We start from the raw sequence: 26412 nt of genomic DNA on the forward strand, positions 1-26412 counted from the left end.
GGCCCGGGTGAACCCCGGCTCCCTGCTCGCTGTCCCAGCAAGCGCAGACACAAGCTCAAGAGCTCTGGCTGCAGAAGGGGGGACTCGGTGACTACAGCAAGCACCAGGCGCACAGCACAGACGTACAGTTAAATAAGGGAGTTTCAGGAGCTGTCAAGATCGTCACCAACAAGCAAAAAGCCAGTTCCAAAACCCGGCAATACAACTGGAGAGCAGCAGTGGGAAGGACGTGGCTGGAATCCCGGGCGAGCAGCGGGCTAGGGGCACTCGCAGCCCCCCTAGCGCTCCCCGTGACACCCCCGGCTCTGCCTTCACCCGCATTTCGGGACACTCGTCCCGGCAAGGCAGGGCTCAGGGAGCACTGAGGGGGCTCCGGGTGACCCGCGTGTCTCTGCAAGCCATGGGTTTCTTTGCACATTTCCTGATGCCCTTGAGCTTCAATATAAGTTATGTGAGATACTGGTTTCCAGTGCTCAGCAAGGAAAATGCATAAACAACAGAATTTGATGAGCTGCCAGGGACTTGACTAAGCTGCAAAGACTTTGGTGCTTTACAGGAGTTTAGAATAAAGATCAGCTGCCTTTGTGTTTTTTTATTAAAAAAAATCCTTTCGAGAGCAAATAAAACAAAGTCCCCTCACCCTCCTCCTCTTTTGTTCCAAGGTACGCTCAGACAAGTAGATTCACTGAATCTCCCTTTGCCATATGCTTTCAAGTTTATTCACTCCTGCATTTGAGCCCCTTCCATTTCAGAAGAGGAACAGCTGCACATATGTTCTATAAATAAACACATAATTTATTGGAAGAGGCTTTTGTTTATTTTTAAGCTACCACATATTCTCACTTCTGTCTTCCTCTGCACTCTCAGCAAAAGTGAGTCAAGTTGAACTGCAGCTCGAGTTCATCGGAATGATGTGCTGAACGTTACAAAAAATTGCTGCATTTTAGCCATTAAAATCAATACCTTCCGGTTGTAGTGTCCACTGTAACTGCTTGCTAAGTATGTTAGATCCTGACTTGCATGGCAGGTATCAGAAATGAACTTGAAGAGCAGTTCACAGAGCAACTTCAGTAGTATCTAACACACTCAACATGCGGCTACTGGATTCCAATAATTCTACAAGTTTTTTTTTTCATTAAACAAATCAGTACATTTTCAGGTGGATAAGTCTCTCTCATATTGCTACCAAAACCAAAATCTGCTCTGTCTGTTCAGAGGACAGACAGTCTTTTCTGACTAAACTCACCGATCACATTTGTGTGTGCAGGAAGTGTGACAAATGCCTAGAGCAGTTTATCACACACGTGTGACAATCAAGTCATAAATGGAAAGTGATATTAACCTCCATAAACAAACGAGCATTCTCCATCTGAGCATCGTGGAAGGGATACCTTCATAAGATAAGCGTATGAAACACATGCTACTGATGAGATAAGGAGTCTGCAAAAACACTACAAAGATAAGCCTTGTTATGTTGTTATGCACTTAAAACAAAACATTACTCAAAACTCTAATTTGTTAGATAAATTTGTAAGAAATTTTGCCTGGCATATCTAGGAGAGTCCATGCCCTGCATGGGAGCAGTTTGCTCCGTAACCTGCTTTGACTACATAGACAGACCTTATTCAGATGTCTCGCTGTGGCCCAAGGGGCCTGAAACCTTGGACTGAGATTTTTGATAAAACAGCATTACTGCAGACTGCAAGTCACCTTCCTACAAAATTGCATTTCCTTAAATTTTTTTTTTCTACAAATGTTTCCCTAAAACAAACTTCTCTTCAAAGACAGCTGAAGCAAGTGAATAGAAAAGTGTGCAGATTCAAAGGGAGTTAATTAAAAAATGAATATGCACAAAATATTCTGTGGTATTTAAACAGCTGCTTATGAAACCCAGCACAAGGGCTTCACAGAGGAATGATATATATCTTCATTTTGCAAGTGACAGACAACACAACCCTACCCCGATACCAAGAGGACCAGGCGGATCACCCACAAGCGCAGGCAGAACACTGCTGCCACTGTGCCTCCTGCTAGTGCCCTTTTAACACGCTTTACCATGGCTGGCAAACAACCTATTTGATGTAAACAGGGGCAGTGCCAAAATACTGACTTAGTGTTTAACATACAGCTGCTTTCATGAGAAAATGAAAAACTTTGCAGTGTCCCAGAGACAAGCCCTGGTTTGGGGCCAGTTGTCTTGAGCTGGAGGTTTGAACGTCCCTCTGCCGCTGGGAGAAGCAGCTTCCAGGCAGGCTCGGGCCAGCGGGGCCTGGCAGGGCTGCATGCAGGAGCCTCTGCCTTCTGCTAAATCAATTTAGAGCAGCAGCGGGGTCTGCAGGGAGAGGGTCGGCCCAACAGCTGGTACACGGGGAGGCAGAAGGCAGCTTAATAGGGGAAATGACAACCCATACGGAAAAGCAAGCCCAGCTCGTGCTGCTCATGATCTCAAAACGCTGCTGTGGCATGCACCAAGTTACAGAGCGGCTAAATGAAAGAAACCTGCCCCTGCACAGGCACAGAAAAGGAGCTAATTTCTTAGAACCTCTTATTTGAGAGGGAAATGTAAATTTTTTAATAGCCAGCAATGGAGGAAAACAGTCCAATGATTTATTGGCTTAGGGATTCTAGAAGAATTCCTCAGCCTTTTTCCATTAAGATTTTGAAACCAATGCTATAGCCGGTGGGAAATTATTTAATTCCCAAACTGTGCTCTTAGTCATAAAATCTGTGAGGATGATGCATTATTATTTATGTGGTGCCACGGGCGTGCATGGCATTTTACAGGCAAACAGAAGATATAGCATCTGCCTTCAGATGCTTAGGAATCCAGCTGTCCTGTATATGGGGAGCAGCACTCGACCGCTCTGCAAGCAGAGATGTGAAACTCCCTGCTGGAATCAATGTTCTTCATCAGGCCATGAGTTAAGTAACGCTACTCACCTGGGCTGTGGGGAACATTTTGATAGCAGGATGCTTATGAGATGCATGTCATTATTGGCTAAACCTTTCTGGCATCACTTCATAGAGCTTTTAAGCTTTTTAAAGGAATATATGTTTTGTAATGGCTTCATGATTCAAAGGCACTCAGTACTGGATTATGAATTTCTGGTAACAACAGATACGGTGGCATCGTGTGACAGTGCCACTATGAAATCAGAGGTCAACTATAACCTGCCAAACAATTTCTGCTCCGTGGGCAAACAGCACTGGGTAGGAACTTGTAGGTTCCACACAGCTCCAAACATACAACATAAATTATTGAAAGAAAATCATTCTTACAATTACTGTGGGAAAAAACACTTACTGGGTCTCTATATCCACTTTAAGTAGTATATAAAAATCTGCCCTTGTTCTAATCTGCTATTAAGGGTGAGCAGTTACAGCTTTTAGTAAGAAATAGTTTTTTGATCATTCATCTAGAAGACAAAACTTTATCACGGTGGAGCTTGCAATAACAGCCATTATTGTCAAGAGGTACAGGCAGAAATTGTTAAATGGATTAGACAGTCTCATTGAGCCTGCATACAAGATAAGCACACAGGTTCACCTACAGCCTTTACACTGGTAATTAGGGAACACTTGACTTACTGGCTGAACAGACAGGGTATCGTCACAGGCATCTACACACCGTACATTTGTTATGGGTTGGATATAATAGGATTCAAGGAGGTTTTCCGTTGACACTACTAAGCCACTCACACCCTCTCTTATTTCTTACATTAATCTTCACAGTATCATCTTCACGCCTGCCTTTTCAGACAGCTGAGCAGCAAAAAGGTACCCAAATATGCAAGTAATTATACAACCTCTGCTCGAAAAAATGTCATTGTACATATGAGTAAGACACATGTGAATAGAAGTCGTCAATTAGACATCACTGTTACATTGCATACACGTGCAAATGTGTTCCAGCCCTGAAAAAACAGCCCTATAACACTTCCTATAAGAAAGACACAACACCAACAACATCACCCTCATCTGAAATTGAGCATTTTTTTCCTGCAACAATGTCTTATAGCTCAGAGTTTGGAAACAAGAAATAATGACTTTTGTTGGGACTGGTAAAGGGGCATAGTTTTTTCTAAAATGCAATAATTTTGTCTTTCATCTTTTTATGTAGAACACAAACTATGTATGGGGACTGGTGAGGTGGAAGGAGGCATCTCCCACCACTGCTGAGAACTCTCCCCACCTGTGTCCTTTAACACTCAGGAGAGGACTATCCACTAGCAGAATGCCATTCCCAAAGCACACCACCAAAACCCCTTCTCTACATGGACAAAATTTAATTCAAGAAGCCCCCCAAACAGACTGCTTAATGTTCCGTCATGTCAGTGTTGTCCCTGGCCAGGTGTAATACAGTCCCCTAAGCCTATTTTTTTCCGTTTCTGCTTTTTGCATTTCCTTCATGTCAGTGGATATGCAATAGGTAGTGTAAACCTCTGCAATCAACATCAACAGAAGTGAAAGAATTAGCTGTAAAATGACTTACGGAGTAGCCTCTTCCTGAAAGCGATTGAGCAGAACTCTGTGGGAGGAAACAATATGCCACAGTAAGTAATGCAAGAGATTCTCTGTAATGTAAGATAAGAATCATTTTGAGATTCCCTCCCCCAGCCCAATACTCCTCTGGGGAAAACTTCACAACCAGAACTCCTCTAATTATTTTCTGACATTCTGCACGCCGCCGCAGGAGTAACAGCAAGAGAGCATTGCCAGGTGATGGCCCCAGGGTAGTTTCAGACAGGGTTTCATAAACTACAGCAGGGCTTCCACAGCACCTTCCAACTAAGGTGAAAGTTTTCAGTGTGGGATACATCTTCACAGGAACAGAGACTCAAGAATGCATTTAATCTGCATTTGAAACCATCCCTCTTCAGCACGTAACTGCAGCTCCCAGCTCCCGTGTATAAGGACGCTCTCCAGTCGGGGCTGGACTTGCAATCACATAGCCACACATCCCCCTTTCCATTCCCCTCTGCACACTCAAGAGCCTCCAGCCTTCATCGCTGCAGTATTTCTCTATGACAGCTCTATCCAAAACAACAATAGCAGCAAACCACTAATTTATCATCTCTCAGAGCTTTACTAAGTAGCCTGTCCCTTTTGAGCAAGTTAAATTACACTGTTTACTTTTGCTCCTTTTCGCGCTGCCTCCTGCTCCTCTCTAACACACCCTCACCTACTTCACAGGCTGCCAAATCATCTGCTTCTTTTCCCTTTCATTGTATTATCCCCAGTGACTTGGATCTTCTTCCCTTCTTTAAGAGTGAGTACTGTCGAGCTGACAGGTTTGGCTCTCAGGAGCAGCTAAATGAGCTCTGCCACTGCTTCCAGTGGCTGTTTTGGAAATGAGAAAAAAAGCCTAAAACTATGGCAACATATGACAAGGAGGGAGCAGCACCACACGACCCAGCAAGTATTCTGCAGGCCAATCTCCAAGCGGCAGTTACAGTCATGATGCTCTCACTACATGTTTTATTGAACAAGACTTGGGCAGCCTTACCTACTCTGTTTCCAAGACTGGTACTCTAATGGGCACCAAAGCCTGAACAAAAATGTGAAACTGTTCCAGGCTGATCTTGAGGATTTTTTTGTCTGCCAAAAGTTATTTAGCAAGTTACTAAATCACTATGACAGCCCAGCTCCCCCAAAGGAACTGATACAAACTGATTGCAGGCTGCTGCGAGCACTTGTAATTTCCCCCCAGTAAGATAACAGTTCCTCTGTATCGCCAAATTTCAAACCCACTAACCAGAAGATACACCCAGAAACCCTCCAAACTCTTGCAGTCAAGGAAAGACATGTCTCGTCCCTCATCCCATGGAAACCCTGTTTCACTGCCTTGTAATTACCCTAGAGGCCAGAGAAGCAATTTGCCGGCCAACCACCCACAGAGGAGTTTCCCAAGCGAGGAGGAGACAACAGCAATGACCTACAACTGGGCAAGCGGCCTCGGGGGGCCCCAGCAGCCTCCCCAGGCGCCCCGCCGCTCGGCACGGGCAGGAGAGCCGAGACACGTCGGTTCTCAGCCACCGCGGAGCAGACGCCGCTTCCCAGCGCGGGCCCAGCAGCCGCTGCCGCGTGTGGGAGCCCGGGAGGAACCTGCCCAGCGGGAAGGGGAGCTGGCCAGGGAAGGCTGCAGCAGCAATAACACATTAAATAGCTCTCCGTGCTTAACCTTCAGCCTCCTCAACATTACAACTGATTTGGCCTCTGCCTCCAAACACTACAAAAAGGTGCAGAGTTATTTATAAACCTTCTTAATGTAAAGCATCTAGAAATTAAGTTACGTACTGCTGAAGTGAAGGACAGTAGCGCTTATCTCTTCTTTGAGATATTAAGATAAATCCCTGCCTCCACTTAAACGCTCGAACTCCTCAAACTGCACAGAATTCACCACACTGTAGTGAAAAAAGATTAACAATATCCTGCTATCTAGTCAAGTATGCTGAACAGCTGCTATCTATATATGCAATTATCTGTTCTGACACTTTTGATAGCTTGATCAGGCAGTTCACCTAAAGTATATGGAGAAATGAGGACAGAGTAAATTATCTGCTCTGAGAAGTGGGAGGAGGAAGGCAGAAAGGGCAGCATTTCCCCCTCTTTCTCCCTGTCAGTTTAGTTCTAACACAAAGACTCAAAAAGTCTAAAAAACTGGAAACAATGACCAAAAGCAAAAACAGGAGTCTTTTTTAAAAAGCCTTGGGAGAAATGACCCCTCAGAGTTTTCAGTTTAATGCGTTTTCCATTTTTAAGACTTGTGGCCCCCCGAAGTATTTTTCAGGGATGGAGCGGACCCTTATACAACAAACTCAAGCAAGTTAACAACAGACCCACTTTTCCTGGAGAACTTTCAGGGCCCTAAGCTGTCCAGGAACCCTGGGGTTTCTGTAGACCACTGACTTAAAACCACTGAGAAGAAAAGAAGGAAAACAACTGCTGAATAAAGTGTTACATCAGAAATGATTAAAAATAAATGGCAATTTACTCTGGCATTTTTCACACCTAAGAACTTTTCTCTCTCTTACAATTTTAACACTAAACTTCCAGGAAATCAGAGGGGAACAACCTTTTTCCCCTCCACATTTTCATTGCATGCATGTAGTTAGCGACTGGCAAATTCTTTGGATTTCAACTCTAAAATCCTTCCTAATGCTTAAATTCATGCAGAGCAACACCCCTATGCTCTCCATAGCTGTTTTTATGCATTTTTTCTGTGCGTTTAATACAAGCCTCTATGGCTTTCTGTGTTAGCTGTGAACACTGAGGGCTGTTTAGGCGAATCCAAACCAAACTGCCGAGCACAGAAACTCTGAGAGCTGCAGCAAGTATCTGCTATGAGCGCCAAAGAACAGTTTGTGTGCAACTGTGATGGATGTTCCTAAGGAGAAAATCTTTTGGGGTTGATATAAACATAGCTCAATCCATATGTCTTTATATCAACATCAAATAATAAGGAAAGTAATCAATAGGGGCTGCAATATAAGAAATCTTAGTGGAAGTTTAACTTGGCACCTACCCAAGCTAGGAGAAACCTCCTCTGACTATGAATGAGTGCTTGTCTAGCAAGAGCACTTACGAAGGCAAAGCTCCAGCTGGAAGGACTTCTGCAGACTCTTACCTACGGGACAGGAGCGCGCGGACACGGAGAGCTAGCGGGGGAGTCTCAGTCTGCCAACGCTCTACCTGCCGTTCCCGTCTCGGTCAACGGAGGCATCGCGGTGGCAGCCGGGCGCTGGCGCAGGGCCACCCTCGTGGCACCCACCCCGCTGCACCAGCCTGCCACCCCAAGCAGCTCGCGTGGAGCACGACTGCGCTCCGGGCACCAACGCGGGGGCGTTTGGCCTGCGCGGACGCGTCGCAAGCAGGGGCTCGTCCCCGAGCTTCGCAGGGCGACTGCCACGAGCTGGGGGCCGAACCGGCGGGGTCTGGGCCACTACGGACACAGAGCGGGAACTGCCCGATGGCATTTGTGCACAAAGATAAATGGGTTATAATATTTTGCAGATGACTTGCTCTTTTACAGCTAAGCATTTTTGGTTCCTTTTAAGCCCAAGGTTAAAAACAAAACCAGACAGCACAGACAAGCCATTTCGGTTATGTCACAGAGTGAATTATTTCTATCCTGGGATAGCTCTTGTGTTAATTATGCTGGATGTAAAAAAACACGCTTTTCTGGCAGCACAGACAAGATCTTATTGTTGAAGAACTTTACTACCCCCCTCCCAATGTCCTTGAGACCTTAAGCTGCAAAGCAATTTTATATAAAAGATTCTTTATTCTTTATAAACACCATGATTGCAATTGAGGAAAGAAAATCACGACAAAAATCTTGCCAATAACTTTCAGCAGGTTTTCCAAGATCATCTGTTAAACTGATGGGAAGAGTTATTTCCCTTGTATAAATAAAAGCAGGGCCTTCCATGGCATTCTCACGGAGCGAAACAAACCAAGGCACCGTCCGCTCGGAAACAGAGGCAGACAAAGACTTAGACATGCCCAGGGTCACCCCAGGAGACCACAGGCAGAACTGAAATCTATTTCGCAACTCTCAGTTCTTCTTCCTTGCTGGATCCCAGGGCTAATCTTACCCTATGGCCCAAAAGAGCAAGCCTGAGGTGGCATGGTTGGCACTCAGTGCAATTAATCAATGATGTGCAGAGAACTACTCTTTAATTGTACTTTTTTACATTCTTCAGGAAGAGAGCTCACCTCAGCTGCATCTGTTTCCAGTATGTATCAATCACTCCCATTTTGTACTCAGACTGGATTGAGACAGAAGGAAGCAAGTATATTTATCAGTCTATCTGGTCATCTATTCATGTTGAATAATCAACAAGAGAATACAAGATTAGTTTTGATTACTCGAAAAATCTACTATTTCCTTTTCCAAGAAAACCTTTTACAAAACTTGCCTGCAGGCAGCAAACCATCTTTCACATACAGTAAGCCAGCTAACCATGTGAAAAACTCCCCATTTGTGAAATGTGCAGCACGTGCACAAGTGCCGCTCCCATTCACACTTTTGTTCTTTGCACCAGCTTCCCAAAGCCTCCTCCAGACTCTCCTCGTGAGCCACACTCCACTACCCAGAGCTTCATGCAAATCATTGCAGCTTTTCTCATGATTTTTCTGTAGCAGTGATTTTTATGCAACTGTTTGGCATTTTGAGGGACCAAAAGAAAGCTGTACAAAGCACACTGCGCAAATCAATGGGACGTGCAAGGTTTCACAGACCTTATGCATGTGCTGGTTTTTAAACCTATTCCCCAAAACTCAAGGCTTGACAGGGAGTCTTAAAACTCTCCTGTTGCTGCCTTTACGACACTAAGTTGGAGATTGCTCTTCTTCAACTCTCTTGACTCCTTGTGTTCACACCCAGTGACTGGGTTGAGTGTTGCAATCCCTAAACCTCCATCTACACGTTCATTAGCAGGGACCTTTGCACGCACACGCACTGCCACATTCTACACTTTTCCCCGACGTGCTCAGAGGGACAAAAACACATTAGTGGAGGTGGTTGCAGAGATAGTGCAACTGCCATGAAGTTTTCCAAAAACAGAGCTCTGCTACATACTGGCTAAATGGGTAAAGCCCTTGCACCATCCGCCCGGCCTTGCTGACGGAGCCCACTCAAGCCGCGCTCAGCCCTCTGCTCCCCACGGCTCTGTCCCTCTCCCCAGGCTCTCGGAGCCCATCGCAGCTCTCCGGGCCACCTGCAGACACTGCTGCTAGCACAGCAGCACCCAGAGCAGATTTGAGTGCACTGCTCTTGGCAAACAAAGGGCAGGAGGGGCTCTGAGCGCTCGCAGCCCGCTCTGAGCTATCGCAAGCCTTCCAAAAGCTCCTCCACGCACCACCACTAACAGCGCTCGCTACTGCACCGAGGTCTTCCTCACACACACGTGCCAGGCTGTTCTCTTCCACTGCCGCCCGACCCAGAGCAGAGCCCAGGTATCCCACACGTGCCAAAGATTGGGGAGTGGATAAATAAGGAGCGGTGGCCGTGACTGTGGTCCTGTCCTCACTTCAAAGGCTCATTTGATCACGCTCCTGGAAAGGGGCTGCAGCCTTGGGCGCACGTCAAGTACCCGCAGCCTCGTGTCCTGCTGCTGCTCGAGTGCCCTTGTGCCAGGAGGGAGAGCACGGGATGGGAGAGAGGAGGGAAGGAGGAGACGGTGACCGCGATGGCAACAAAGGGGAGCGGCTCACAGCGAACGGTTGAATTAGAAATCACAGGAGTTGTTTTGCATTCATCTACCAGCGAGAGAGTTTTATATCTAGTCTATACAATATGCTAAACACTTATCCAAGAACATTTAGAGACGGGAAAACCTCTGCGTTTCCTAAAAGGCTGCTTTCTGTTTATTATGTTTAAAGAAAAACAAACAGGAATAGAATTAGAAAAGATAGCCTGAGGGATGGGAGACAGAGGAAGAAGGGCTGAACAAGTTAGCGGCAGCGCTCGCTGGTTTTTACACAGCTGAAGTCAATTCCTTCAAAAGGAGAGTTTTGACTCTTAAGTGGCCAGCACCTCTTGCAACATATTTCCTAATCAGTGAGTATTTATGGTCGATATTTTATATTTCCAATTTCCCCCTAAGGGCTCGTGAGAAAGCAGCACACCTGCCAACCTTTTCAGCTGGGCCAATAATTGCCAATTTGCTCTTTGCCTTAGTATATCACTCAATTTAGCCCTGGCTGTGCCCTGCATACATCCTCATTCATCTCTGTGCCCCCATGACAATTAGAGTGTTAGCTTCAGCTAACTAGGGCAACTATTCTACTAGGGTTGGAAGACAATTATTAGTCTATTTTCCCATCTTGTGGCAACAAAATTGAGAATCCATGACAATTACATTCAGCAATTCTGCACTTTGCCGCCTGCTCCCCGCTCCTTGCCCCCACCTTCCGAATATTTCAAATTATCACAGCTCTCCTACCACATTCAAATTTTCCATGTTCACAGGGAGTGAGGGTTCTATTTAAATGATAATGAGGGACGATCCATTCAATTTAGTGAGGGAGAAAATCCATTAAAAAGCAGGCAGTTCTTAAGCTGATGGGTCAAGAAAAAGATAAAACCCTTTTTTTTAAAGCCATTATACAAGGCTCTGGGTGGATTTTTTGGACTGTTCAGGACATCAGAAAAGATTAGGACAATTATGGAACACGGGCAAAAAACAAAACAAAATGCCCAAATCTTCCACTTTTACTTGGGTCAACACAACAAAATAGTAAAACGGCTTATCTGCCTCTTAATTCTCTGGCAACTTCCAATTACCTCACCATGAAAGACAGCAGAGGAAAATCCTGTTTTGAAAAAACGCTGTTGACTCTGTCTTGCTTGCAGAGGACCCTGACAGCACATGTGTAATATGGACTTTAGCTTTATAATGGATTTTAAGGGAATTTTACATCAACGCCCAACACTGACAAGTGGCAAATTCCCCCTCGCCCTCACCGCACAGTCCCTTGTGCAAACCTGGGTTAAAATTTCTTTAGTTTTCCGCTTAAGACCATCAGCTGAAGGACAGACCAGCCTCAACAAATCAAACCCCTCCAGCCAGAGATGATTTCATTGGATCGTAATAAGAGTTTTTTTCCCAATGACCCATAATAAATGGCCCTCGGTGTAATGTCTGGAGAGACAAACTATCCAATACAGATGGCTGCTGGACCCTGTGACGCTCCTTCTCCACGATGTCAAAGACGGAAGCAAAACGCGCCGTGTTCTGTGGCCGATGGCTGGCGGCTACGTGCACGCTCATGTGCAAGACACAGTCAATCATCTGTTTCAGTTTTCTTTAGAGTGCAATTATTTCACGACAGAGCAGGCCACTTCTTGCCTTCATGCTCCATTAGAGACTAACGCCATGCATTCATGTAAATAAAGAACAACTTTCTGGCGTACGTGGCACTGAAGAAGTCCCCTCAAGCAGCAGATCGCCCCGTGGCCCTGATGGGAGCGGTGCTGGACGCTGCAGGCAACGCCGCTGTGCACGTGCTGCCCGCGCACCCGCCGCGTCCCGCAGAGCGGCCGCGTCCACCTCCACCCGCCCCGTTTACTCATGGTAACTCCAGGGTGTGGAACAGCGATGGGAGGGGAAGGTGGCCTGAAAGGCCAAATGCACCAAGAGGGGCAGGAGAGATCTGGGGGAGAGCATGAAGCAGCTGCCCCCAGAGGAAGCCCAGGGGTTCACAAGGAAAAGTGGCTGCCCCAGATCCCCTGCATGGTTGGACCCCAGCCCGTACTCGCTAGCTAGGAGGAAAAGCTCTCCCTGCCTTCCCTTTCAAAACCCAGTGGGCATTTAAACCCTCAAGGCGCGAGGGGCGAGCCAGGTCTGTTGCTCACCATCTCTTAGGACTCCCTGTGAGGACGAGAGCCGTGGGGCAACACGAGGACGAGCCGCAGGGCACTAACACCCTGCACGACTCGGCACGCCAGAGCCCGCCGACGGGCTCTCCCTCCTGCTCCCCAGCTACAAAACGTCTGAGCCTCATTTCTTTGCACACAAAGTGGGAAAGCAGCTCACTGCACCAGGGGGACTTTCTAAGTCTTTCTGACAGCGACTAAATAGACTACAGAACATTTACTAGTACGTGCAGAAGCGTTAATACGTAATTAGAGCTAAATTGCACTCGTCAAATAACGAACAAAGTGCGTTCCATGATTCATGAGCCTTCCTTTGCAAACTGTTTAATTACTAATTTGAAAGATTCTCATTTGCAACAGGTCGCCGGGTCAGCGGAGCTCCGCTGAGTGCCTCGGCCTTCAGGCACTGCCTCCACGTCCCTGTACCTGCTTCCCACTCAACAACTCGCCTAGAAGATGCTGAGGGTATTAGGCACCACGATTCAATTCTTACAGCCTCAACCTGAGACGTGTGGGCAAGAGGAAAGGAAGAGGAAAAGCTTTAGGTGCTTTGGCTTAATGAGAAGAGTCGCCGAGACCACTCAGTGCTTTGACCTCAGCGAATCGTCCAGCCTGAGCGCGCGGCTCCTCCCGCGGCCCCACGTCACGGCGCAGCGAGGGCCGCACCGCACGGACCTGGCACATACCCGTCGCGAGGGGCAGCAAAGGAGAGAGCCTCCTAACTGCACCAACTCCGCACGTAAGCACCCGAGAGCACTCCTGGCTAACGGCACAGCCGCGGCGCCCGCGCCGAAAGGCCATTTGTCCCAAAGGGCCCCGCTGCCACCCGCCGCGGCCGCGCGGAGCCGCAAGCCTGCGAGCGCATCGCAGGACATGTTATTTTTCTCTTCCTCCCACTGTGCAGGCTGTTTACAGCGCCCCATTCGCACTCAAAACATGTAGAGAGAATTTTCCCCCGTCACATTTCCCTGTCAGAGCTGTCAAGCTGAATCCCGCTTTAATCTGCCAAAAGCACTTTTCTGCTGACATTTTTAATAAATACTTTCAGCTTTTAAACACATTTGTGGGAGCCATTTTTCCCCCCTTTTCTCCCTTCTCCTCCTGTAGAATGGGCTCTGAAAGCCTTAATAGCAAATACATTACACTTATCAAAGGCTTTCCCCCCTCTTCCCTTTGCATCCTGAAGCGGAGGTAGTGTTTTCAATTTTAAAGCTAAATTAACTGTCCAATTGAATTTAGCTGGTGTGAGCCGTTTTCTGTGACAGGTTTTAGTTATGAAGCATATTTTACATTAATAGAACTCAACATGAAAACCACTCGCTCTGGGATTTCAGTGGCTTGCCATTGAAATGGCAAATTTAATATTTCAGACATGCTCGTGCCAGCGTTTGATTATTGTTCTTCATTTAAATCAGTCCTAACGGGAAAGGTCCTAATTAGTAAAAAATCATGTTTTAATGAAGGCAAAATGCTAATTGCTAACACAAAAAGCCTTCATATAAAATTATCCCAGCACTGCCATTGATTTCTTGGTGACTCAAAAGCCCATTTGTGTGTTTACACACTAAGGTACCGTTTGCTTTTGTTTTATCATAACATTTCACTCAACATACTATCGTGTTTCCTGAGAGAAAGACAGCTCTCCCCTCAAAAGCCTTTCCTATCTTGGAGGCAGGAAGCATAAAATTAGATGAACTGACTTTGCACCCAAAGTATGTAATTATGTGCAGTAGCTAAAACCAAAAACACCGTAAAAAGCTTTTTAACACAACTTCTATCCAAAGCGGGGGAAAAAAAAATAAAAGAACCCAAAACATCAAGCCATTTCTCCCTGAGGAATAACAATTCCATCTTGCTTTCCCATCTCTGATCTTTTGCTTATCATATTATTTGCACCATGATTATAGTGTTTGCAAGGCAGCTCAACCACTTATGCCATAACACTCAATCATGACATAAAAAAAAAAAAGTTATTACACAGTGACCTCTGGATGCCAACATTTGTTCAGCAAGATTTATGAAAAGCCGTGTCAGCAGCGGGAATTGCTGCGCCGAGGCGATGCTTTCTCCTGAGTGGTACTTACATCACTGAGCCGGTCCCTGGAGCTGCTCCGCTGCGAGCTCGTGGCCTCCCTGATGCTGTCCTCCTCGCTATTTCTGCCACTTCTGCTTGTAGGGACCTTCATCTAGAGGGAGAAGAAGCGGGGAAAAAGTGGGTTTTCAAGCACTGCTCTGCCACCTGTTCCCGAGGTCACTGACGGCAGTTTATTGAGTGTTTCTCTCCTGTGTGCACGGCGCCGGGGAGAGGATGCTTGTGAGCGTGCTGAGGACGTGCTCGAGCACACATCTCCGTACTCCCTGTCCTTAACACACAAGCAGCGGCAGCTTTGGCATGCCTGGGGCAGGAAAGGCTGTGCCCGAGGCCCTTGGCTTGATGTGACAAGGAAAACCCCCTTCCCCCAGGTGCTACCGAGATGGCGTTAGGAGAAGCACCTCGGCGGCCACCCCAAGAGCTGTCCAACGGCCAACACGTGGTGAGGCAGGTAGGCCTAAAAGCTGCTCTTCAGGTGATGCACCAAACAGCCAAGGCTGGTTCTCTAACCATCAAATCATGCTTATTCCTCTGCATGACACTAAGTCCAAGAGACACTGTTGGAAATCACAACTATCTTGAGCTCACACATGCCAAGAGCTGCAGGAGGAGGAGAATGTGACAGCTGTATCATTCAGAGCTTCACTCCTGGGCTCATTTACTAACAAATTATTCTGTTAATTCTCTTGTGAAATATTGGGTAGAAAGAAGTGTTTAATTTATTAATAGGTTCTATTCATAACAGCTTGGTTCCATTTAAATTATACTATTGAAAATGTCGGCTTGTACAAATGGGTACTTTTAATGGCAATAAAATCCCCTTGTTTCATTCTGTCCTAGTCCAAGGCAGAGTCTCCACAAGGATTTGCTTGTGGTGCTCGAGCACAACCCCAGTGTGTTCAGAGAGCTCTGCTGCTTCCAGGGAGCCCAGTCTAGTCCAGCACATACAGCCTTGTATAGCCACATATATTAAAGAATGGAGGAAACATTATGCTCGTGTTCAAGCATTAATATATTTATCCATAAAGTCCTTACTCTATGTGTCTTTCTGCTGTCTTACACATCATCAGTGTATTTTTTTTTTCCTAAAGAAAAGACTTTTAGACTCGGTCACATTGAAATGTTAAAAATATACACTTGCTTGTGGCCATCTTTTCACATAAGGACTGTTGTTCTCTGCATAGGGTCTCACTCATCGTACATCGTACACCACTTGTCCAATACACTGGCTACCTGCAAACTTTTATCAAGAGTGATTTTTCATCCTTGCTCCCACAGCAAAAGGTTACAATAACATAACGACAAGAGGGAATCCCTGCTGGGATCCACTCAAAGCGCTTCCAACCCGTGGTGAGGCTGCATTTGTGACAGCAGCACCTATTATTAGGGCAGGTTTTAATCCACTTGCAATGCATCTTGCTGAATCTGCACTGTTCCGTTTCCTTAATAAGGAGGTCAACAACATCAAGCACAGAAATCTGCACTACATTGATGTCATGACCACTACTAAGCTTTTAAAACCACATGTCAATAAGTCATTTTGAAAAGAGGCACCAGCCCCCTTCAGTCATCAGGATCTTCCTACGATCACTTGAAAACTAACTTTGCTGTTGCAGAGTCATTAGGAAGTTCATTGGAAACTCCTGGATGAAAAGTATTTCAAATCTGCTAACCTGAAAATGTCTGCATATAGTAGCTAATGTTAACATGATCTTTGGTTTTCGCTGAAGATGGAATGATTTTATCATTATAGGACAGAATTACAATTTCCCAAACACAGCAAATAAATACATGTTGGATTTGCTCTTATATTTGCCTTAGATTTCCAATCCATAACTCTATTTCTTCCACCCAGCACCAGACCAAAGCTTGTCAAAACCTAATGCTTTTCACCTAAACAAGTCTCAGATAAAAGAAAATTAAAGGAAATATTCATTTCAAATCCTTTAACTTTCCCAAACTTAAATGTTCACCAGAACTATTCACATGGACCGAACTGTCAGCTGTTTAAAGTTAGCAGAGTTAACTAGAGCCTGTTAGCAGCTCCCAACCTTTTGCTCTTTTCCTTGAGTTACAGTGTACTCCCAACACCACCTGTTTCTTTTCTCCAAATTTCATTAAAGGGAAACTACACCTACACACCCGGTAACAAATTGAGACAATTTGACCTGACAAGGTCTTGCACGGGCAAGCAAATTAGAAGCATCGCTGCTGCCATTAACCTTTCCAAGTAAATATCAATTATTAAACTTGCTGCACTACCTCTGTCCCCAGTTTGCTGCTGTGAATTAAGAGGGTCATCAGCCTTTTTGACAGATCTTGTTCATTTACACCTGCTGCCTGCCAGCAGGGGAGCCCGCACACCCGCAGCCAGAGCGCTGAGCCAAGCTGCCTTAATTCATCAGTAATTACCCTAATGAGCCACAGGCAGGACCCAACTAGGAGGACAAGTTGTTTTGCTAAATGGATGCATTGGTTTCATGGGCACTCTCTGCAGCCAGGGGTATTAGCAAACCAGTCAAAAGCTTGTTTCGTCAAGTTGCTTGTGGCTTCCCTGTGTGATTTTGAGTGATTTTCTCTGGGTGTTTTTGCTCGACCTGCAGAAATTCCTCCTAACCATATTTCCTGACCACGTTTCACCATAAAGGCTAGCACTACCCGTGCCCTGGGAAGTCTGTTACTTGCTCAGCTCCTGGCACGGCAGGGAGCCCCAGCAGCACAGGAACCCAGCGAGCGGCTCCATCGACAACCATGCACACACCATGAGGTGCCCTCATCAGCGTGTTGCCAGTGGCTTATGCTGATGATGCTTAACATCAGCTACCACTAGACAGTATTTCCAGTACGGGAGTCAAGCGATCGATCTAAATACAGAGCGAAAAAGGAGGGAGGAAAGCTGCATTCCCACCTGGATACAGCTGCCCTACTGTTATTCCAAAAACACCTTCAAATTGCTAACAAGAAGCACACAGGAAAAAAATCTCCTCTCCAGTTCGTTGCCTTTGCCTGGTCGGAGGTATTTAGGTGGTTTATTGTTATTTTCTGTTTTCATGAGAGCAAACATCCTTCTTCAGGCCCTGTTGGACAGTGTTTTCCAGTGAATGCCACAGAGCTAACAGAAAAACTAAGGAAGCAGTAAGGAAGCAGCCAGATTTGGATCTATCCACAAGCAAACCCTGTGGGTCTGCTCAGAGCTTCTTTAGGAGCCATCTCAGAAGCACGAAGTCTCTTTGGGGAAGCAAGGCGCGTGCCCCGGTCGTGCTCACAGCCCGCACTGGGGCCCTGCTGGGCGCCACACACCTATTAAGCCCCAATGTCCCCCTGGTCGCGCCTCCCACACGTGTCCGAGCCCACCCTCTGCCTTCCCAACCTGCCATCACTCTCCTCCCCAGCTCTCCTCACAGGCCAGGGTGGGATTTACCCCTCCTTACGGGGCAGGATGGGCTTTTACAGTACCTAAAGGCCTTTACTATTAATTTATTTTTTATCACCGCTTCCTGATCGCAGAGGAAGGGCCCCCTTGCCCCTCATGGCGGCGCTTGTGCCGTGAGAGGGGCGCGCGCTGCCCTCGGCGCCCGTTGCCTCACGTTGGGCGTGCGGCCCCGGCTTGTTACTAACAACCGCGCCTTGATTTATCCAGCGCTCCGCCTGCGCGCCGCGGGGAGCTGGGGGCCAAAGGAGACAAATCCTTTTCCTAAGTTGTTATGAAAGGTGCCGGGCTGGCCGACCCTCACCCCCATTAACCCAGCGGAGCGAGTTTGCTCCTACAGGGAGCACGGTGGCCTGCTCGGTGGCCGCCTCGCACTGATCCGGTGCCATCTCAATATATTTGTTCATTATCTTGCGCACACACAGAAGCGTTTGGAAATGTACTCGGGGCACAGGCCAAATTGAATCATCTGCCTTCATTTTCCACACGATCTGAAGCTACAGCTGCTACAACAGGCTGTGGGATTTTTATTTTCCTCCCTCACCAGTTTTTGCCTTCCCCGCTTAAAGCCGCCGTGGTTGGATTTGAACCCTCCTGCCGTTCCCACGGGTTACGGCTCCTTTTCACAAAGATGGGTCTGGCAGACGCACACAGAGGGGGGGGAAAAATATCAAATATATATATATATATATCAGCAATCTATTTCTGGGATGCTCTGATGGAACCGCAGAAAGCAGCAACTCCTGAGGGGGAGAGACATAATTAAAATGCTCCTCTCTGGGATGCCTCTTCTGGCAGCTCACACGGGCCTATTGACCCACCAGCCCCCTCCCGTCACCAGCAGGACCGGGACTGGGACCAGGACTGGCCACGACACTGGGCTGCAGGGCCAGGACCACCGTGTCTTCTCAGGCAGACAATCGCTTGAGGGAACAGCTTCCTTCTTTGAAAAGCTCTGGGAGCTCTGCTTTCATGTGTGCCGAGAGAAAGGCCAGACCAAACACAGCCTTCCCATATAAAGTTTTCCTGGCTTAACGGCAAATCTATTTTGGCACGAGCTCCTCAGAGATAAGGCAGTAGGGCTGAGAGACGTCCAAGACACAGAGTTGAGGTCCAAGGCCTTGGATCTCCAGCGATAGGAATGAGTCCACCTTATCACGCTTATCAGTCTAAACTGGGGCTGCCCAACGCCACTTTACATCTAACCACTATGTGATGACTTCACCACCCACCCTGCCAAAGGGCCTTTCTTTCCTACAGCTTCAATAGGACCATTTAAAGTACACATACACACATATATATATTTGCACATAGCATTTCCTACCAATTAAACAGTGCAATTACCCAGGGCTATGAGACTGTTAAGACTAACTATTCCAAAAACATCTGGAAGCTAAAGACAAAGCCTGTTGTCTTCCCGACAAAGAAGGAAATGATGCTTAAACTATATTTTGGGAAGACTTTTTTGGATAGCATATGCTTGCCTTTTATTACCAACTCCCAGATAAGCTAGTGTTTCTCCTGACAGACTATCAGCAGTAGCAGCTTTTTGCAATAGAAGACAGTAAACTGCCTTAATAAATATAAATGGACAATTTAATTAAAATATATTGGAGACTTGGAAAAAGTACTATTTGTGGACGAAACAGTCTGTTAAGGGATTGCACTCAAGGCTAGTTCAGTGTATTTTAAGCAGGCAATAATAAGTGGCAATGACATATACTGCACAGAGCTCTACGCCAGTGATTAAAGACCATGCTGAAATTATAAACGTCTGTTTTCCAGAAGGAAGAAAAAAAAAAAATCACAGAGCTGCCTCTGTTTTTAATGCTTGAAACAAAACAAACCATTTGGCTTTAAAAATGTTCTTCTTTAAACCTGAAAAGACCCATGTATCAAAACAAGGTGGAATCAGCTAAACACATTACTTCTGACTTGTTTCCTTGAAAATCCAGCCTTAATGCATTCTAACAAAATTTATCTATCCCAAGCATACCTCATAATGAGATCAACTGGGAAAAATATCAGGCTTGTTTGTATATTTTATACTTGCTCTAACTTGGCAGTTTGGAGATTATGTATTCCCCAGGTCCCTCCTTAAATCGTTTCACACGCCGCAATTTGATTTTCTTTGCTTGCCCTTTTCCACAATTTTTTTGATACATTTTATTGAGTTCTGGCTCAGAGGGAAACGTTCCCTTTGAATTAAGGGTGCAATCATTTTTTTCTCTAAATAAGGACATATGGCGTAGAAAGCAATGTTATGGTCCGAGGATTTTATGATTGAAGTAGGACTCATTTTAAAAAATGACAGTAGCATCAGGTTAGATTAAACTAGTTTTTCTAATTGGGTGGTACAGCTGTGGATATTGTGATCATCTGCCTTAGCTATAACTCATTTTAAATACAACACATCAAATTTTTCTTCTTGTGATGAAGAGACAAACGACAAAAGTGTTATGATAGAGAAAAACGACAAAAGTGTTATGATAGAGAAAAATTTCTTTTGTTGTGTTTTTTTTTTTTTTTTTTTTTAACATTCCTTCAGAAAATTAAATGATTTTTAGAAACACAGAGTTTTAGCACTGGACTGGTATCCAGACTACTGTTTTTTTAATGAATGATAAGTTCCTAATGATCAGTTACTTAACTAACCCATGCTGCAGTTTACCGGTCTAGAGGATGGCGGTAAGAGATGCAGAGAGACTCAACGTTAGTAAAGCATTTCTATGTTCAGAGGCTGCCGATACTGCTGTTACAGGAGGGCAACAACAACTACTTGTAAAAGGCAATATTCCTGAAAAATCACACTACTCAAAAGTTAATGTTAGTTTCTCAGCTACTGGGGTCACATCAACCACTCACTAACAACGTTGTTTTGCACAAGACCTGCCGCGTTAGTGGGCACAACGGCTCAGCTTCGCGGCTGCCATGAGGCCCGCGCCGCGCTCCGCGTGCCCCTGCCCGCGCGTGGCAGATGGCAGCAGACAGCTGGGCCGCTCCGCGTGGCGGCGCTGACGCGTGTTGCGCGGAGCCGCTCAGGCCGCCGCGAGCGGGTGAGAGCGACACCGTGACCGCCAAGGGCCAACTGTGGCGCTCCCGGTCACGGCCACCCCACAGTGCCAGAGCCCGTCTGGCACCCCGGCTACCCGTGGGGTGGAGCGCGTCAGGACGCCTGGGCCTGGCCTAACGAGCCCGGGCCACTCGCGGCCCATTGGTGCTGCTGCCCAGTGAGGAGAAACTGCAAGATGGAGAGGTCCGGATCTCGGCACTCCCTCAGCGGGGACAACCGAGTAATCAAGTCAACTTATTGGGGCATCTTTGGCTGTGTTTATGAGGGTGCCTGGAGGCACAGCAAGACTGACTGAAGAGCCGCAGCTTGTGAAGCTGACGGATGACGCTGAAGTCAGACCTGGACAAGAGAGATTCATAAAAAGCACCAGCGAAGACGACGGTGTCTAATACTTGCCGCGCCAGCTGTAAGTCTCAGACAGAAGTTGGATGCTCTAACTACACTTTAATTTTGCTACAGGTCTAAAGGAATAATGTCCAATAAATACTCCGCCAGAGAGCAGAAAGGCTCCGAGCAAGTTATAAAACCAGATTTGTAGCCTTAAGTTTCACATTAAGGTGATTCAGGCCCGTGATTCTCAGTTATAAAAGGCCTCCCAATATGCATCCATTGAGAAGCTGTTTTTGCTAGGTTTTCAGTGAGGTACAATTAAGAGCTGCAGTAAAAATCAGCATCATGCACTACCAATCCTGGGCTGCTGACCGTACTGCAAAGCTCCCTGCAAAGCACCAGGCTCTGGCCCGGGCTGAGCATCAAGTTCAGGAGAAAGCTGTTCAGCTGCAGCCCGTGGGCTAAATGAGGCTGAGTTTACACCATGGTTTTAAGCACCATGTTTGAGGCAATCAGAATTGACAGCTTTAAATAGCTGCCATCTACACAAACAGATACCATCTATTAAAGGCTAATATCCACAGCTGTGAAGTTAAAAGCAAAAGTAAATTTAATATAAATATCATATTGTCCAAAGCTACAAGAGATGGCTCAAAATACATTAGGAAATTCAACCAAGACAACTCTAATACGCATGAGTATTTCTCTGCTACTATTACCCCTCAAAAGTGAGGGGGTTCTTGAAGACAAAAGGTTACAATAGTCTCAAAAAGGTACTAAACACATCTGATAGGTAAAACATTGAATGCACTTGGAAGGGAAACACTGATTCACTGCCCAGTCTTCTGGTTACAAACAGAGATGCTAGACAATATTTGCTAAGAATAACCTTTTAAAACACAAAATCTAGACATCTTGCACAAGCCTTAAAAGAGTTGTTAGACCACATGCTACAGATGTTAAGTTTTAGTAAATCTTGGAATAGCCATTAAGGAAAGTGAAAAATGGCAAGTCTGCGAGAATCATTTCACAAGGGCTACCAGGACTCTCCGGGTAGCTATTGGCACATTACCCTGACACCAACTATGAGTAGGAGAGAGAAAAAAATAAGTCATACTGGACCAACAGACAGAATTAACGCTGTTATTTGAGTCAATAAGTATTTTTTGGAAAATGACTCATGTCAAACAAGCCCTTTTTCATTTCCTTTGATAAGTTTAGTTGAAGAGGGAACCAGATAAATGTGACACGTTTAGAATTCTTATTGTGGAAGATATTCTCATAAAAAATAGGACTATATAGCCATTATGTTCCCCATTTACAATATGTTTTATTGATATGTTCTCAAAAAGTCATGTCAATAAGCAATCACCTAATGTTTGCTACAGAAGGTAAAAGGATTTAAATGAGGCTTGCGGTTTCATCGATGGTTTCATCAATACTGGGGAAAAATACTACTAAACCCACCGCTGATAAAATTCACATTTACCAGCAATATTTGTTAAGAAGTAAATAAGGATGAGAAGAGGAAGGCAGTTTGAGACAACAGTTCAGACTCCCTGAAAAACGTAAAATCCTAATTGAGAATCAGAATGGAAGCCCAGAAGAGCAGCCATAAGCAGTAGGAGGACAGAGAGCTCAACTGCAGCTACAGCTTAACAGAAACAAAGAGCACCTTACTTGATTTTACCTTTATAAAAATTTAACTGTGTTCAGAAAGGCATAACAATTGGGGTTGGAGGAAGACCCAAAATATCCAAAATTGGGTGTTTCTTAATGGAAAACCCTCAAGAGTATTCATCAGCACAAAACACAACATGACTGTAAGGATATTCTACTTGTTCATTCTGGTTATGCCTTTCTCATGTTAACATGATGCACTGAATATTTACATTCTTCCAAAGTCTTCGGAGTCCTTCCCGGCACCAACATAAGTGAAGGTCACTACACTCCTGAGCTACATTAAACCAACCCTCACTGTAAGACAACCCTCTCAGGAGTCCTGAGGATTTGCATGGCTAAATAAAAGAGAGCTCAGAGAAGAATGATCTTCCAGGTGTGTGGCGGCCAGGAACAAACCCCTGGCGCTGTGTTATGTTGCTGCACAATGTACCCCAGAAGTGCCCTTTTACCCTAAAAAAAGAGGCCACATGGCGTTACACCGCTCTGGGTATTCTCCTCCCCTTCCTGCACTTTATGGGTTTCCATGTTTTGGATTCATTATCTCAGCTCTAGAGAGTTAATAACTTCTGCCAGTGGTAGAATGGTCCATAGGGAATTGTCCTGGTTAATAATGTCACAGTGGTGTCCCCTATATAGATGTGTGTGTCACATATGGGGACACCCAGCAGGACAGCAAGGCTGAGCTCCTCAGAGGGACATCCAGCGCCAGAGTCAGCCCCCGGGTACTCATTTGGATTGCTGGTCTAAACCTTTCTTACACCAACCTCTGCAGATAATGCAAACTGCCAGCAGAAAAAGCAAAAATTGCCAACACTGCCCAAGTGAATACACAGTAAAACCTCCCCCTCCTCAGGGCTGGGAACAAAAGTTACCAGGCTTGACATAAGACAGTAATCTACACACACTGTGGGCTCTTTTCAGCAGCTCAAGGCAGGCAGGGAAGCATTCACGTCATCTCAACAATTCACTCCAACTTTTCCAGTGTCCCATGTGAAAAACCCGTGCTTAGTACAGTAAAGCTTCAAATTCATTACTAGGACTCGGAGGCACCACAATAACACAAGTAAAATACCGCCAGATGTGTCATATAATAAATGTTAAAAAGGAAAAGACATACTGTAGGCAGATATAACAACAATTTGCTGTTCAAATTAATTCAGGAATCAGTACCATCCCTATAAATCTGATATATAAAACATATGCTACCATAGGCAGCATAAGTTGCATGCAATTTTTTCCAGATAAAGCCGCATATGCAACTAATAAGCTTAAGTGAAAAAGAAAAGAAACAACGTAAATAAATAAATACAGAGGCTGCCTGGGGAATGACGAATCTTTCAAAGTGCTGTCAAAGAGGACAGGGCCGAGCGGGCAGCGGAGCCGCGTCCTGCCCGCAGCAGCCTGGGCTGCAGGGGCTGCTCCGGGGCCGTGGGAAGGGAGCCCAGACGCCAGCCCTCCCACCCCCAGCTGGCATTAGGCTTGAGCTACAAAGCAGCAGCTCGAATTATGGTGGATGGCAGGTCTTCCCCCTGTGCAGAATCAGGCCTAATGCCACTTTTTTTTTCAGGCCTTTCCCAGGCCACAATCCTGTCCCTAATCTTCATTCCCTTCCCCTGTTTTCCTAGTGCAGCTGCCGCCCAGCAGCAGCTCATGGAGAAGCTGGCTTTAAAGGCAAGAGAAGCTTCACTTTGTCACTGAACGCAGAAGGAACTGGTGGGCAGCTGCAAGAGTTGTGGGGAAATGTGAATTTAGCAGAGGCCCCAGCCCTGCCAGCCACATGTATGTTCATTCTGATGTCGCCCATCATTGGCTATGATTTCAGACCTACGATTGTGCGTTTCAGACCTCAGACCTGTCACGTTTGCTGCCTGAAACACACGTTCCAGGCTGTGCATTTGCGAGCCCTGAAGCACCACTGCGGCCATCAGGCAAGACGGTCGTGTTACCAAGGAACCTTTCAGCGAGGCCACCAGGTCCTGCACCACCCCTGCGAGTTCTGTGATTTGAAGAAACCATGTTCCAACTGCGGCAGCGAGCGCAGCCCGCTCTGCAAGGAAGCACAGAAGCAATTTCCTTGGAATGCCCCCGGGACTTGCTGTTTACTGTTCAGCTTCCTGAAGAAAACAAAAATCTACAAAAAATTACAGCCAAATCGACTAAGGGGAAGCCCTTTGGTAATTTTAAGCCCTGAATAACTTAAGGGGGTGACAATTATTTCAGCTAATGATGACTGAACTTTGCTTTGAGATTAGCATTCACAGCTGAGGAATGGGAAGCGGCTCTTCAGAAGCCACCATTGCGATTAGGCCAAGCAAAGAGCTCTGCAAAACAGCTCTTTGACGCTTACTGTAGCCAAGGGGCACACAACTGCCCCAAAATGCAATGAAGTAGACGAAGCACAGAAAACTTGCTGAAGATGGACCAGGATCCTGCCCACAGACCCTAGACTGCATCACCTGATGCTGGTGGAAAACGCCGGTTGTCCTGAACGGTCACTCTGTGATGCTCCACACAGCACAGTGCTGGCACTAAATAAATTTTCTTTGCAAGAGCAGATTAAAAAGCGTCTCAGACAAAAAAGGATTCTCTGAAACCCTACAGCTTAAGAGTTAAAAAACAGGAGCTGGATTTCACACCATGTCTTCTGCATGACAAAAGGATAACTACACTGGTCCTGAGTGCTCTTCCTGTCCTGTACGCACTCCAAACCCAAAGCCAAACTATTTGGTCCAGGGGCACCTTTTCTTGTGCGCTACCTAGAGGTGCCACCAAAGGGAACTCCTCTCCCCCAAGTCAAGCAACGGGCCTGGGATAAGGCTAGAACCGCAGAGCACTGGCTGGCTAAAAGCACTGCCCACATGCAGCTCCTAATAGCAACTGTCTTCCATCTTAACCACAAGGTCGCTCTTCCTTGACGATGTGTAACTAAGTGTTTCTTAGAAAGACCGTATCATGTTAACAGAAGAGAGCTGGCTGGGAATGCAGAAAAAGGCATGACCCGTTTTCTGGATACTCCACGGAAACCCAGTAACTCTATAGGAATCAGCTAAGTAAAAGGAGGCACACAGAGACAGTCCGAGAAAAGTCTGGAAATTTCGGCTTTTGGAAACAAACAAGATCTGCCACAGCAAGGATATATTGCAGACAACAAGGAGCGTGAAAACTATGAGAAACGGGGGCACGTCTGAAAGCAGAAACCAAGAGTCAACAAAAGGACCTGTGTGACTTCAGTTACCCATCTATCGTTCCGTAAGAGGGAGTGTGGGAGAAGGAACAAAGCCCCGGCCAGCAAAACTCACCAGGGCCCCACTACGGTTAGAACTAGAGAGGGAAGTCACTGCTCAGACCTCTCAATGCTCCCGTGTTACTGCAAGAGGAAACGACAGAGAGGAAGTGGGAACCATAAAAGCCTCAAAAAATAT

The 26412-nt window shown here is 46.1% G+C and overlaps 1 protein-coding gene across 17 annotated transcripts in view; it reads right to left on the reverse strand.

Moving 5' to 3' along the window:
* FBRSL1 (fibrosin like 1) overlaps window positions 1-26412 on the reverse strand; it is a 484528-nt gene that overhangs the window by 258569 nt on the left and 199547 nt on the right. For 13 of the 17 annotated variants that reach the window (XM_088532480.1, XM_088532471.1, XM_088532481.1 and 10 more), the window contains exons 3-4: window positions 14467-14568; window positions 4493-4528 (exon numbers count right to left, since the gene is read on the reverse strand). In XM_088532480.1, the coding sequence (XP_088388606.1) occupies window positions 4493-4528; window positions 14467-14568 (138 nt within the window). The remainder of the gene's footprint in view (window positions 1-4492; window positions 4529-14466; window positions 14569-26412) is intronic. The other 4 variants (XM_088532474.1, XM_088532470.1, XM_088532466.1 and 1 more) reach the window with 3 other exon arrangements.

This window comes from Tinamus guttatus, unplaced genomic scaffold (genome assembly GCF_059628265.1).
Source record: "Tinamus guttatus ecotype Peru unplaced genomic scaffold, ASM5962826v1 Tinamus_guttatus_pri_ptg000459l, whole genome shotgun sequence".
Taxonomy (NCBI): Eukaryota; Metazoa; Chordata; class Aves; order Tinamiformes; family Tinamidae; genus Tinamus; species Tinamus guttatus.